This window comes from Falco naumanni, chromosome 9 (assembly GCF_017639655.2).
Source record: "Falco naumanni isolate bFalNau1 chromosome 9, bFalNau1.pat, whole genome shotgun sequence".
NCBI lineage: Eukaryota > Metazoa > Chordata > Aves > Falconiformes > Falconidae > Falco > Falco naumanni.
Window position 1 is genome coordinate 608,696 of NC_054062.1, and position 14,711 is coordinate 623,406.

Here is a 14,711-nt window from a genome sequence, read left to right on the forward strand (position 1 = left end):
CTTCTGTCACAACCCACAGCCCTCACCGCGGATGCCACAGAACAGCGCCGGGGTCGAAGGGCCCCGCTCGCCCCCCACCCACTCTCCGGGCGCAGCAGTGACCTGGGGCACAGCGTCCCCGCGCCAGCCATTACCCTGCGGACCCCCGGCCCCTGTGGGCCCCCCCTGCAGCAGCTGGCAGCTGTGCGGGACCCGCCTGCCCTGCCTAGCAAAGCCCGAAGGCTGGAAGGAAACCTCCCCCCTAAAGGAACCCCACTTGACCATCTCACACCGAGAGCCAGGGCTGGGCGCTACCTCCACCATGGCTCGTGCCAGGCTCGAGGCGGCCGCGATGCTGTCGGTGCGCCGATGGCACCAGGCTCCCACCCCAGGGCCGCTGCTCTCACGGACGCTGGGCTCCCGCTGAGGTCAGGACACGGCCCCGAGCTCGGGCTGCACCTTGCTCTGCCTGGGTTTGGCTTCGTGGGGTTTGGGGACGGTAACCGGCCCCGCATACCGTGGGAGTGCCACAGCTTGGTGCTGGCCACAGCCATCAGGAGAAGGTCGCGCTGCGCCTTCCTTGAAGATGAGGGAGATGAAAAGGAGAATTTCTAATTTTTTTTATTTAAATGTTAGGAGTTTGGGGGGGGTTGCTTTCATTGTTTCAACATCAGTCTTTAGGAATTCTAATATTTTTAGTCAACACACCCAGAGATCACACTTTGCTACAGTCTTCTAGAAATACTTGTAAAATTCCTGCTTCATTTCACCCACAATAGGATTATTTTTAATCACTGTTACTCAAACAACAGGACAGAGACCCAAGGGTATAAGTCAGCCACCCTCGCAGGATGCATTGCCCGCACTGCTGGAACCAGCACAGCCGAGAAACGCACTAGGCGAGCTCCTGACTTGAACAGAAGAAAATACTGACCGTCTGCAAAGAGAAATACTTCTTAACTGGTCCCAGTCAAGGTGCAATGGGCCTTAATGGCCTATTCTCAAGACTGGAGAAGTTTTCTCACCAAAAGGATGGGGTGACCTCTCACACCAGTAAGGCTCACGCTGCAGCAGAAGCGTCTGTCTGGTGTGTTCAGCTGTGCCGGGGATTGTCCTTCTGAGAAAAGGGCGAATGAACCTTGGGAGCTGACCCAGCCAGAGTTGTGTTTAAAGGGAAGGCGAACAGAAAGGAATATTGATCAGCTATTGACTCCAGACGCCAACCACTAGCTTCAAGTGTAGAGCGATGGAAAAGGCAGTTCAGGAGTTGGCTGGAGCCTGGGAAGTGAGAAAGAGGGAAAACCAAAACTTCAGAGGCTATTCCAGCTCTGCAGGTACGAAATCAGCGCTAACTACCAACAGACCCGTGTGACAGGCAAGACCAACGACAAAAGGTGATCCTGGCTATTGCAGCAAAAAGGCTCTACCCTCCTGAGCTGCCTGTCAGGATGCGACCTTACCAGTTCTCTTTGCTCCAGCTGGTGTCTTTGGCTTCCATCACGTGGAAGGTGAACGCGTGGCGAGAAGACTCTGAGCTGTTGAGCTCACTCTTATGGACAACTTCACCGTGGATGAGAATGAGCCCACCTGTTTGAAAAAAAACCCACCTGTACTGCTCTTTTTTTCAAATCGTGAGTGCCATCTTTAAAATGTAAGGGAAGTTACAAGTGTTAAAATGCCAGTTTAGCTCCCTTGTTTTTTCTTGTGCTGCAAAGCAGAAACATTTGGGGGTTGTTTGTACCTTTACTTATAGGCAGAGGTATGAACTGGCTGTTGTCATAGGCCGGCTCTGACCCTACAAACTCTACACAGGTTGAGGAACCTGGAGCTGCACGGACCATTCTCCGGTTAATTCCACCTGCAAATCCAAAGAATAAGCAAACACATGAAAATTAAACAGCTAGCCACACTCTGCACAGCAGAGAAATGGTGTCTGTGATTTCTCTTGGCAGTGACAGGAACCTTATTGTAGTACATTCAATTTTTCTTTAGTAATTTGGGTGGGTTTTCCATTAAGCAAAGATTTAGGATTTCCCAGCTGTGGCAGAAACTGATAAACACCTGCCTTTTTCGCATTTCTGGCTCTTTCCATGCATTGCAACATAGCCCTTCAGGAACACAAATAGGCATACACTTACGCAAAGCCAACCTTTCATCCATTTCTCCTTTCTAAGAGAGCAGAAACTGTCGTCAGAGTGCAGCTGACTCTAGAATTTATGAGGGATGAGCACCTTAAAAATCTTAAAAGCACTATGCTTGCACTCGCTGAGCCAATGCTTAGGCAAGCAATAGTTTAAAGCTGATCAGCGTACCCCAGAGTTAGTGAAAAAACAGAGGACTCTGCTGGTAACCCAGCAGCGGCTGCACACGGAGCAACCTTTGCAGTAAATGCAGTTGTCCTTTCCACAAACAAGGGCAGTGGCACGGGCAGCGTGCAATGCAGGGAGCGTAACTCTGCCCGTGCTTCCCTCCACCCTTCAGCCTGAAGATGCCACGCGGTGCCACGGCACACACCAAACACCACGACTCTTACTGGTGTGAGAGCCGGGAATGAACCACAGGCAGCCGTTCTCCCGCGTGGCATCCTCCAGGGCGATCCAGAACCCCAGCATTCTGCCCAGAGGCTCCGTGTGCAGGAAGGTGGCATCCTGGTGTGGTGTCACTGCAACGAGAGACAGTCCTGAGGGTCTTCGATGCCCGAGGAGCTCGGTAGCCCTGGGACGGCAGGCTTGCGTCTCCCCAACACCCTGACCTACCCTGCCCACCCATCCACTGTACACATTAAATCTCACATTAAAATGCCACCTCTCAGTAAAAGTAGCTCTTTGTTCAAGCTGGCTATGATGCAGAAACCTTTCTGGAAAACATGGATGCTTTTTAATAATTTTCAGGTTTGGACCACAAAACTCAGGCTGAAGTGTGATTGTGAGCTTCCCCTGGTAACGTTCCTCTCCTGAAGGAGCGTTACCCGCGGCGCGAGGCACAGGTAATACAAAGCTCACCTTCACCGCCGATGCCAGGCTGCTGCAAGGAAAGAAAAGCGATGTGTGAAGAGAAGAGTTTCACAGCTGCCCACCCAACAGGGTCCGGTTTCTTGAGTGACAAGGTGCCTTGAATTACTGTACCTTGAAGATATACATGCTTTGTACAACTACCGGTCTCTCAAGGCCTAGTTTTCTTCCCAATTCCTGCAAGAAAACCTTCCAAGATTTAACTCTGCTGTTTTCTGCACACTATAAAACGTTATTCCCTGAAGACATTTAAAGTTTCCTTTCACAGACAAAAATCGCTATCATTGGGAGTCTAAAAATTAAGATTAGCTACTCCATAATTTATATTTTCCCCCAGATCATTCTAGGAAACAGTAACAGCTCACCTGCACCTTGGAGGAGTGGGTGATTTGCTTGAAGACAGGATCGTAAGCATGCAAAGCTAAGGGGAAAGAAACGGTTCAGTGAAGATTGCACTGGCAGAGGGAGCTGGCAGCGCTCGGGGACGAGCTGCAGAGGCAGCAGCCGAGCAAGATAAATCGCAGCCAGTAACTTTCACCCCTCCCAAAAATGGTTACACGTGGCTTATCAGCCTAAGGCGATACAACACTTGTAGATTTGTACAATCTTCTTTAGAGACCGAAAATATAATCAGTCACTAGCCACAAACCGCAGCTCTAGAAAAAACAGCGTATAAGAGAGCAAACAACAGCGGAGTATTGTGTGATTAAGTATTATGTTATGCAAATGCTAGCACGACAACCGCTATACGTGACCCTGAGGCGCACAGGTGCTGAACACAGTTCTTGGGACCCACAAAACAAGTAATTGCTGCAGAAATGACCTCGGGCTCATCGCGGGTCCCTCGGCAGCGCACCGCAGCCCGCACGCCCTGGCGCAGGCGCCGGCCGCAGCCCTGCTCTGACAGCGCCACGAGGCCGCATGGTGCCTCCAGCTCGTGGTGACCGGACGGGCCGCGAGGACACACGCGGGTCTGGCAGGGGCTGCTCCCGGGCAAGGGGTGAGGCTGGGCTCAGCCAAAAGGGGTAACTGCAAAAAAATCAGCCTAGAGATGCCTCTCCCAGTGCCGAGTTGCCGAGTCAGTGGGCAGCTACAGTTGTTTTCACTTCCCCTGGGGAAAAGCTGAAGTACAGCAGCATGGCAGGCGGGCTGGGGGGGAAGGGTGTTTTTCTGAGAAAACCAGAGAACCAAGAACTCTCCGTACTGAATTTCCAAGGTTAGCGAAGTTTAATCTGAACAAGGTTCAAGCGCAGTGAATCCTGCTCTCGTCTTCCACATTTTGTTTGAAAACAAAAGGGATCAAAATGCAAGTCCAGCTGCTGGGAGAGAGGAAATAGGTCAAAGTGAAACCAGTAAGGGTAAAGAAAAGATGCTGGTGACACCAAAGGAGGGGGGACAGCTTCAGCAGCAGCAGCCCGCCACTGCACGGGACAGGAGGGACAGTTTGATCTGTGCTGAGCGTGACCGGCCGTCGTGGTCAGTCTGTTAGAGCAGTCTCTTGCATAAAAGAGAAAAAGAGACAAGGGCTGAAGTCCAGACTTTCACATGTCAGTGCCTCCAAGCTATGCATGGCTGAAAAACCTCCCAGGAGGGTTTTTGTGAAAAGGATCATAATGGAAGATTTCAGTCCTTTGACAGCAGAGAGTGAGGGGCAGCGCTGGGAGAACAGCGGAGAGCGGCAGAGCGACGCGAGCAAGAGCAGACTGACGAGTAGAAATCAAGTTGAAGAATTTAATGCAGAAACCCGAAGCAAAACAGCCCGGGGCTGCAAAGACAGAGCAGCACAGCCACAAGGGCGAGAGGGGCGAGGGGCGCGGGATTCGACGTAGCCCTCGCCCGGCGGCTGGGAGAAGCCACGGCAGAGGGACGCCACTCCTCGGCTTCAGCTCAGTGGCCACGGTTATTTACAGCGCGTAGGTCTGGAGAAATCCTCCGGTCTGAAAACAACATCCCTTCCATCCCTCCCTCCCAAACCCCCGCCCCTTAAACATACCGTGGCCAATCTTGCTGACAGATTTCTCCTTTGGAATTCGGAAGTTACCTACAAAACAAAACCAGAACTTCATGTTTGTGAAGCAGGAACCGTCCCCAGAGCTGGAAACGGGCCGCCAGCCCCTCACCAGCCTCCTCCTGTCCCCTCCCTGTGGCTGACTCCAGCCAGGGCTTACCTCTCTCATCCAAAACACCTTTCTCAAAGAAGAATCTAATCTTGTCTCCACTGGTTAGGAAATAATCCGAACTACCCTGCCAGGGATAAGAGTCCAATAAAGATACATTCGTTTATGCTTTTACAAGGACACTTCTATTGAAGCATTAACACTCACCTGCATCTTTTTCCCCATCAAGCCGCAGCATAAGCAAAACAGAAATCACTCATAAAAAGGTTTTCCACTATGCTAAATGTCTTGGCATTGATTAGGACTTTACAAGAACCTCTCACAAAGAGCCTACCCTTGCTTTTCTTTTGCTGGCCGCCTGGAAAATAACCTCTTTTCTCTCTGCAGAACAAGTCCAAAGCAACCTGCGAAAGCCGCTTGCGGCTGGCAGGGGCCACAGCTGCAGGGGCTGAAAGCCCAGCAGCGCCATGGCACACCTCCCCCTTCGCCCCCTGGTAAGCCCACCGCCCAACGGTGGCAGAAAGCTGGAGAGCAAGTGCCTCTCACAGGGCTATGCTGCGTTCCCGCGGCGTAAATCCCGAGCAGCCCTTTGCCGGCCCCCAGCCCTGTGGCCAGGACAGCCCTGCCTCGGTACCTGCTCCTGGAGCTGCTCCTGCTCCTTGGTGGAGAACTCGGTGCGGCAGTGTGGCGGCACTTCCATCTCCGCTACGATTCTCTGAATCTGGTTCCTCATGCGGTCACACTCCTCTGCAGTAAAAAACCGCTCTAGGACAAGGAAGCCATCCTTGTGGAACTGGAAGAGATGGGGTGGCTGCTTTCCTCCAGGGTCCTCGGGGGAAGCAGCGCAAAGCAAGAGAAAACGGTTCTGGCCCCTCGTTGAGCCTCAGCTCAGTGTAAAAGCATCCTGACTTCAGCTCTGAGCTGGGCAACGCGCTCTTAACTTTTAATTTCAGGAGGGATTTCTATTGTAAAAAAGATAGTTTGTTAACAGGCTGGGATTCCACACGGCTGAGAACACGTCTCAGCCCGGCAGTCCATGAAGCAGAGGAGGTACCATCACTAGAGCCCCTGTGGTTTGAGGGTATCTTATGGAAAATGTGCAGCCAGCAACCTTCACATTACAAAGCTGGCTAACACAACAGGGCAGCTGTACCTGTACCCCAGGTAACAAGGTTCCTCCACCAGCCCGACAGCATTGTTTCCTCTACCGGAAAAATCCCCGGGGGGTGATTTCTCACAGGCGACCATACAACGTCTTACAAAATGAAGCGACCTCTGTCACCGCTGCTGTTTCTTTATATAGAATACCCTGAGGATTATCCCTTGGCAGGCAGATTTCCAGTTCAGGGATGAGAGCCGGGCAGCGCAGGCAGAAGGGCAAGACAAGAAGTTCCCCCCAGAGCTGTGTGGTAGCCGTCTCCCTCTGGAAGAGCTCGTAGCCACCACAGGGCCCTCGCACACTCAAAAGAATGTAACATGAGAAGCTGAGAAGACCATAAAGTGTTTGTAAAGCAAATCTTTGCTGGTCCTGCCCAAAGGTGTACCTGAGGAGCAGCGTCCCCCGCCCGTACGGCAGCCACTCCCCCCGCAGCGCAGCCCCTTACCTGCTGGAGCTGGCGCTGGGTCACCGACGCCATCGGGCAGGAGGTGCCAGCACCCGCCAGCAGCACCACGACGCCAGCCGGGCACTGCGGGCTGCCCGCTGGGCTCCTCACGGAGCCTCTGCCAGCACGTGACGGGCGGCCACCGCCACCACCGCGGCCACGTGCCGCTGCCGGGGGCACCCGGGGCTGCCCTTTGGCTCCCGGCGCTAACAAAGTGCACAAGAATGTTCTGCTCAATCACACACTTGATTCACTTCACTGCAGGGAGGAATCGCTGTTTTAAATAATAACTCGGATTTAAAAATAAAGCAGCTAAGCTGGTAAACACAGTGATAAAATAAGGCAAGTAAAATAAGAATCAAGTGGGATGAAAAGGTCTAAGAGTTTTTAAACAAATTTAAAGGGGTGCTCCAGGCTCCTAGAGCCCTTTTGCTCAGGCAGCCAGTCCTGCCAGCGCTTCAGCGCCTGAGAGGGGCTCCTGCACCCCAGGGGGTGACAATGTCAGACTAAAGGGTGTTAAAGCTCAAGAGCTCTCACAAAGGGCTCGCTAGAATTCCTAGAGAATACATCTACTATTTCCACTCACAGCTGTTCTTTGGCAATTTACACTTTGATTTACTCAGTTCATCCTCCTGCAGCTCCAAATGGGCACGTAAATGCATAAACCCAAAGACACAGCTGAAACCAGAGAGAAAAAGCAGAAATTTGGTCTAAAAAACCAGAAGAAGAGATGCCAGCCCAGCAGCGGTGCCCCCAGCCAACACATCCCTCCCACCACACAGGAATCCCTGCGGAAGATTCTTCTCTCTGGAGAAAAACGTGTTTGGCTCTTGCAGGCAACACCAAAAGCATCCTTTCAGCAGCACTCCACAACGAACATCACAGGGGCAGCTTCACCCATCACTCTGAAAGAAAACCCAACAAAATGAGTGAGTGCAAAACGCTCATGGGAAAGTGTTTACTTCCAAATATATTTGCTAGCAACTGAAAATCTATCTTAAAGAGATGTTGCTTGAAAAAAATAGAGAAAATAAACTCTGGATAAAAATCCCTCCCCATCTTATTCAAGTCTTTTTTTTTTGTTTGCTTTTTAATAAAAAGGGCATTCATTGGTTTAATTGGAAAACATCTATTCTTTTTGAGCATTTACAGCTCGTTTTCAAGCTTCTCTTTGCACACAAGAGGATATAAGTTCAGTAGTTTAAAAAGCTAGATTTTGCCAGAGAAGTTATTCACTGGGCTGCAAACATGGAAGGGAAACAATCAGTCTCCAATGCTGAAAAAAAATGATCAATTAGTTCCTCATCCCTGTTAACAGACTCTGACCAACTGATGGAGGCAAATGTTTTTAAGAAAGATGTGTAAACACTGGAAAAAAATCCTGCTGTAGCTATTGCCTGTAGGTTGATCTCACCAGGACCCACCTCAGGCCTCACCAGGAGGCAGCAATCCCAGAGCACCGCGTGTTCTGCACACTCGCACCGCTCCTCAACCCCCCTCTTACCTCCGTCATTCCTGAGGTCACGTACTTCTCATCCCCAGTCATTTTTTTCCCCAGCAATTTAACACGTCATCATCTCCGCTCCCCACCTTACGCACACGTGATGACTTCAGGAGCTGGTTTGGTCCGTACGCACGGCAGCAAACCACAGCTTTCCTGCTCCACGGATTGTTTTGAAGCAATATAAACAGCAGGCTGCAACACAGCAAGGACCAGCAGATAACCGACCGAGTGACCCGTCTTGGTTGCAGGAGCATTCCTCAGCGGCTGTCCTTAGGAGTCCTCCCGTTCTTTGCCGTGCCAGACATGCTCCTATTTCGAGGCTTAAAAAGAGCTTTTCAGCAAGAGGAAAACCACCCCCACCACATAATGCCCTAAAAAAGTCAGAGAGAAGGACGCCCCCTTTGTAAAGACCTTCTTTTCCAGTAAGTTTAAATAAGGAAGGTAGAAAGTACTCGGACAAAACTGGGAAATAGCCTCCTTTTCCTTCCCTTCCTCCCCCTCCAAGAGCTCTTTTGCAGCCTGTCAACAGCATTGGCTCCTGCCAGCTCCACAAGAAAATCGCACTCCTGGCAAACTCCGTTGGAGGCTGCCAAAGCCCATCCCGTGTCTTTACGAAAGGCACAGGAGCGAGTGACCCCTGGAACACAGGCAACCCTGCAGCAGACACGGCACAGGTGTTTCAAACGCCTTTTTGACTGTCACGATTATCCCAATGTCCTCCCCCGTCAGAGTTCCTATTGAAACCACCTGGAGCCGAGCCAGCGTGCCACTTCCCAGAGCCGGTTTAAGCAGCTCAGTGCTCTCGTCACCGCTGCTCTGGCTGGAGCTGCCAGCGTTATTAGGTGGGGAAAATTTTCACCTAGATCTCTTGCCACCTCTTCTTAAGTCTTCAATATGATCAGCAACAAGTGACAGAATGTTTAATGAGAAAGAAGGAGCACAGGAACAATGATAACCACAATGAGTATTTAAATTCAATAGCGTACCGGTATTTAAAATGTCATAGATACTCAAACGCTTTTGTTTTCCCTGTATTGGCAGTCCTTTCTTTCAAGTTTGAGAATTCTCTTGATGGAGAACTGCTTTGTCATCAACAGGTAAAGCCAAGATGGTTACTTTCTGCAAAAATAGCAGCAAGGTAAAAAGCTTACAGTGCAGTAGGGCTGGAGGATTTCACCGGAATAAAACCCAGATAGTTCCAGCTGCCTTCTGCATAGAAAATTCGGAATTTTCAGGATTAAAAGTCTTTTTCCAACAGACAGACCAGCTCTTTACCCTCGGGCTCTTCCTAACCCTGCATTAAAGTCTTGCAGGAATCCAGCAAGCACCGGTTTTCTTTGACTATACCTTTCATTCTTCCCTTTTGCTCAGCTGTTCAGAGTTGGTAAATCCTTGCCAAAAGGAGCTGCAGTCCGAGCACGCCTTAGATGACAAGGGACGCTTTGTCCTCTCCTTTCTTGTTCAGTCCCGCTAAGCATTTCATTAAAACTCACCAATGCCAACAAGCACAGCAGACACCACCTTCCACCTGTTTCACAGCCCGCTCACATCTGGGGCAGCGTCCCCGCGGTCAAGTGGTCTGGGACAAAGGAAGCAAGGGAAGGCAAAACACAAGAGAAATGCCTTTCTATACAATAAACGAGCTGCACAGAAACTCGGACTGGCTTTGAAAGTTACAGGCTGGTTCTGTAACACATCCTGAATATGCTCAATTAGGAAAGACCCTGTCTGCCAGCATTTTCAGTTGAAAAAGTAGCGTGTGGGGGAGGCAGACAGCTAGGAAACACATTTAAATAATCTGTGAGCAGTAGCTGGCTGATGACAATTTCTATGGCAACAGGCAGTTTCCTCCATTGACTTCAGTCCCTGTCCCTTCCCCAGGGAAGGAGCACACAATATACATTTTGGAAACTCAACAGAGCTTCTATAGAGCAATGCAGACAATGCTCCCAACAACGCAAACTGTGTCAGCCATTGTCAAAGTGATGGTGATACGTAAGGCAGCCCAGGCTTGTCACCGCGCTGGACCTCTTTTGCTCTATCTCTACTTTTTGCTTATTCATAAAGGAATGTCATAATCCACAAGGCCTCACATGATGAATAAAAAAACCCGACAAATAACAGCTGGAATTATTAACACCTGTCTTCTGAAAAGTGAGATCGTGAAAAGCTAAGTGCCTTTGCATACAGAAAAAGAAAGCAGACAGAGAAGGAAAATGCAAATTAAAAATTAAAACCTTTATTCTGTTAAAGTGTCCAGTCTTACAAGTCTTTCAGAGAAAACAATAGCAGCCTTCAGTGCTGAAGGTGGAGGTGCCGTTGATCAGCTGCCCAAACAATCCCACGCGCAAAGTGAATGTCATGATTCAAAATGTTACATCAAGTCACAGGTCTCAGATGCCAAACCACAGCCCTGCTCATGCATTTACAAAATGGGAGTGAACAATGTTTAAGCCGAGTAGTGTCTTACTTAAATGGACACATTTGTCAGCTGTAAAATATGACTCGCGTTCATTAGCCCCCTTCTCATTAAGTCTCCTCTAGAAAAATTTCCCCCATTGTTCAATAAAATTCCTTTAAAGGAGACCAAGGAGGAAGAAGGGAAGGGTAACTCCAGAAATCTTGAATTAAGCCTTTTTTTGTGGGAACTCACACAACATTCACCTTTGCTGTTGGGGTCCAGCAATTCAAGTACAGCTCCTTTTCAAACGGGATTTTGGAAATTAGATTTCTGGAGGATTTCATGCTGCCGAAGCAGTATGAATATTAACCTACCAGTACAGCCAGAGGGATGGAGGGGGAAAGGTCCAAGTCAAACAATTTCTTGCCCAGTTCCAGCTCCGCTTCATGCACTATTAGAATGCAGGTAGGCCAGAACACTCACTCTGTTTTGGCACGTGCTTAGTGTAACTACAGGATCCACTGTGTGGCCAGACAGTACGGAATTTTTTTTTCCTTTTAAAATGCAATAAGGAAAAAAAGTTAAGTTTAAGCAATAGTTTTAGTCTTTAGCATTCACACAGCCTTATCTTAGGTAACATTTCAGAGTAGATGACTCTACTGTTTATGGTATGACAGTATTGTTTGTCATTGAGAAGTCATGCCAGGAGTTAAGAAATCTCTCTGTGGTTGAAAGAAAAAGAATCAGAGGGAACAGTGGGCTTCAGGCACAGACTATTAAAAATACACTCAAAGGAGCAAGTGCCTCTGAAGAAGTTACATTAATGTATCTCTAGAGAAGGCACAGCCAGTAATGAGAAAAAAAAGTTACCCCTGAAGGGGAACTAAAAAAAATTTTTTTAAAAATCGAATGTCAGTCCCCTTCCAAAGCAGAAAAAAGTTAAGGAAACAACGTCACAGCTGCTGAATTGATAATATTTGAAACTTTTTCCCGTACACCTCATCCTTGGCAAAGGATATGTTATTGTTCTCAAAATTCCTAGAATCGTTTGTTAGAGAGGAAAATAAAAAGGGGGACCTCAGTGTGGTTCAGCAATGGGAAGTCACTTAGCACTATTTATGGTAATGAACACTAAAAATTTAATTAAGATTGAGCTAAATGGAGCATATAAATGGTTATAAGAAAAAATAAAAAATGAGGTAGGATATTATCAGGAAGCGACAATTAATACCAAAGAATACCACATCATGAAAGCTACCTGTAACAGCTGTTTAACCATTCAGACTGGCTTTCCAGCTGCTGAATTAACTGGGGACCAAATAATAAAAATCAGAAAATAATCTTAAACAAAGAACAACTTCAGCTAACATTCCAGTGCATAGTTTGAGATACAGCAATATTTAACAGGCTTGGTATTCCTTGCCTTTCAGCTGGTTCAAAATAATTAGCTGCAAGTTACTACTTTTTGGGGTATTTAGCAGGAAAGGCAGTATTCCATTTTACTAACCTTCCGTCCTAGCATGAGATGAGCACGCTTGTGATCTACAGGGGCTCCAAGAACCCATTCATCTTAGAAGTGTTAAGGAAACACTTGGTTTTAATTCAAGTCGTTGTATGGTTTAGCAGCTAGTAATCTGGTTTGCTACTACTAGACTGCTTTGAAAAGCCTGCCAGGAGAACAAGACACTGATCAGACTGTTGATTGTCTGCTTAAGTTGAACTCATTTCTCTGCATGCATAGATCAGTGTTGGAAATAAAACCCCTAAACTTCAGTTTGATGAAAACTTAAAAGGAAAAAATATAATATACTGTGATTGAATACTTGCAAATGAGGAAGGATTGTTGGTGTAAGCTCATCCCTCAGACCGAGCAATCCAGGCAAGTATGGGAAGTGGATGACTCACTCTGCTGTGGGTTGAGTTTTGCAGCAGTCCTGAGCAGTAAACATGTTCAGGACCTCATGGTTTAAACCCTGTCCTTGACGTTTTAAAGCTTCTTCCATTTCATCAGACAAGACTGATACTTGGGAATCAGTATCTATTTAAGGGAAGATCAAGGAGCACATATCAGGAGTAAATAGTACATATTGCTGCCTTCCAGAATGGCATCGTATTTTTGTGCCACCTGTGCTTCTGGTGTAAGAAGTTACTAGACCGCTCACCCCAATTTTGCTACATAGTAAGGTATCTCAAGCCCTAGCAGCCACACCAAAAAAAAAAAAAAAAAAAAAAAGAAAAATCAAGCTTGGAATATTGTAAGAGCAGCAAAAAGCTAAGTTCTCATGCAGAATCAATACTGGCCTCTCTTACAATTGCTTTGTAGACTTCAGGCATAGAGCAGTCTCTACTCGGCAAGCAGCGAGAGTATAACCGTTACTGCATCAGAAGTCTCTACCTCCAGCAGAACAGCCCATCGCCCACGTGTCCCAGGGACTCAGCACTAAGGTGCATGGCAGTTCAGGAGGCTTGCAAGCTTCTAGAAGCGCTGTAGCAGACTTTCAGGAGCTGCTTATAGAAACTGTTAACCTAGGTGTGTAAAGTTTGGTTTGTATAACTAAGACCACACCTGGAACCAAGAGTCCAGGCACTCATCTACAATCTACACATATGGAAGAAGTGTCTCTGCTCCTGTAAGCTAGGTGAAAGTCCCGTGAGGTGCTTTAGCCCTTTCAGCCCTTCCTAGTCTAACACACATGTGTTGGGGACCAGTTATTCAGTGACCTTGAATACAAAACATGAGTTCAAACCTCTGTTCTGTAGCCATTGCTCTCCAGCACTAACTTTTGGCACAAAGGAAAAAAGAAAAAAAGGGGAGGAAAAAAAAAAAGTTTCCTTCACCATCCAAACAGCCCCCACACGGAAAACAGTATTACTGTAGCTAAGCCTGAAGCCATTCCTGCTTTACTTAAGAAGCATTAAGCCCACCTAGCAACTTCTGTCCTCTCTGTTGATCCAAAAGGCTCATGTAAATAGGAGGAGTGTGATCCACTAAGCATCAGCACTTCCCCATCCGCTCAGCAGTGGCCCCAACTCTAACACAATTTCAAGACCCTGTTAGAAACAAGAAGAGCTTTTAGTGCCTTGCCTCCCACATAAAGAGATTTAATTATATTATTCCCTGGCCTGTTTAAACTTTTCATAATGAAAGGACTCAGGGAGGCAGAATTTATACCTTTCTTAAAACCAGTTTTATAAACAGATCTCCTGGATTTTAATGTAGCTTTATTTAAGCATCTGAACATAACAAATCCAGAGCCCAGTTAACATTGTTCATTGTTTCAGCACGTTTAGTGTATATATATATATATATTTTACATCTGATGAAGAAAGCCCCAGCGTGCCTTATCACCCCCGCATCCAAGGGATCGCCACAATTTGCTAAGCCAGGGCACGCACTGGCAGCTTGACAGGAACCACTCTGGAGATGGCTGCAGCTCCCTCCTGTACATATGGGAAGCCTCCAAACTTCTCATGCCTCAGCGTGCAGCACTGCGCCTTGGAGCCAACCTGTTGGTCTGATGCAGAGTATTATAACCAGGACCTGCAGGTCCATGACCCTCCTCTTCCTTCTGACAGAAAAGAGCAGATTTAGGGTATATTGTAGGCACACCTTAACCACTCCACCTCAAGGACATGATTATCAGTAGCTGTTACAAGTTATCTACCTCTGCCAATGCAGAAGGTTGCGGTTGTTCGGTCAGATACCAAACAGGTCAGACTTCTTTCAATAAAGACTGCTCTGTCCCAGGGATCTAGAAGAGCTCAGTCCGTGAGGATTCTCATACTGCTCCTAAACACTGAGGAAATGAAAAAGGGGAGAAATAGGAGGACACGTTTCTTTTCCAGCACCAGGTTCAATCAGCATTAGCCTCTTATTTAGGTCCAGAGATGTAACGGGACCTGACAGCTGTTAAGGTGAGGAGGACAAGAGAAAAGAACAATCAAGCAGCTCTGTAGGCTGTGTTCAGGAAAAACGGTGGCAAAGCATCTAACAACTTGGGGTGGGGGGGCAGAGGTGCAGAGAAAACACGGGTGTTCCTCTTCAGTAACACCACCAACCCCAGGACAGACCCTGACACACTGGCCAGCTGTATG

The 14,711-nt window shown here is 48.0% G+C and overlaps 1 protein-coding gene across 7 annotated transcripts; it reads right to left on the bottom strand.

The window, feature by feature from the left end:
* Positions 1 to 582: 582 nt before the first annotated feature.
* Positions 583 to 8,723, bottom strand: PHYHD1 (phytanoyl-CoA dioxygenase domain containing 1). Of its 7 annotated transcripts, XM_040607770.1 has the most exons (14): positions 8,216 to 8,723; positions 6,712 to 7,616; positions 5,742 to 5,936; positions 5,442 to 5,555; positions 5,315 to 5,320; positions 5,159 to 5,234; positions 4,984 to 5,031; positions 3,356 to 3,411; positions 3,105 to 3,167; positions 2,982 to 3,003; positions 2,513 to 2,641; positions 1,721 to 1,837; positions 1,440 to 1,566; positions 583 to 1,257 (listed from the first exon to the last, which is right to left on the bottom strand). In XM_040607770.1, the coding sequence occupies exons 2-14, from the start codon at positions 6,742 to 6,744 to the stop codon at positions 1,212 to 1,214; spliced, it is 1,032 nt and encodes a 343-aa protein (XP_040463704.1). In that variant the 5' UTR covers positions 6,745 to 7,616; positions 8,216 to 8,723; the 3' UTR covers positions 583 to 1,211. The 7 variants fall into 7 exon arrangements, with proteins under 7 accessions (XP_040463704.1, XP_040463705.1, XP_040463708.1 ...); XM_040607771.1 differs by lacking the exon at positions 8,216 to 8,723 and having other exon boundaries at positions 5,742 to 5,900; XM_040607774.1 differs by lacking the exons at positions 6,712 to 7,616; positions 8,216 to 8,723 and adding an exon at positions 6,261 to 6,400 and having other exon boundaries at positions 5,742 to 5,900.
* Between the last annotated feature and the right edge of the window lie 5,988 nt (positions 8,724 to 14,711).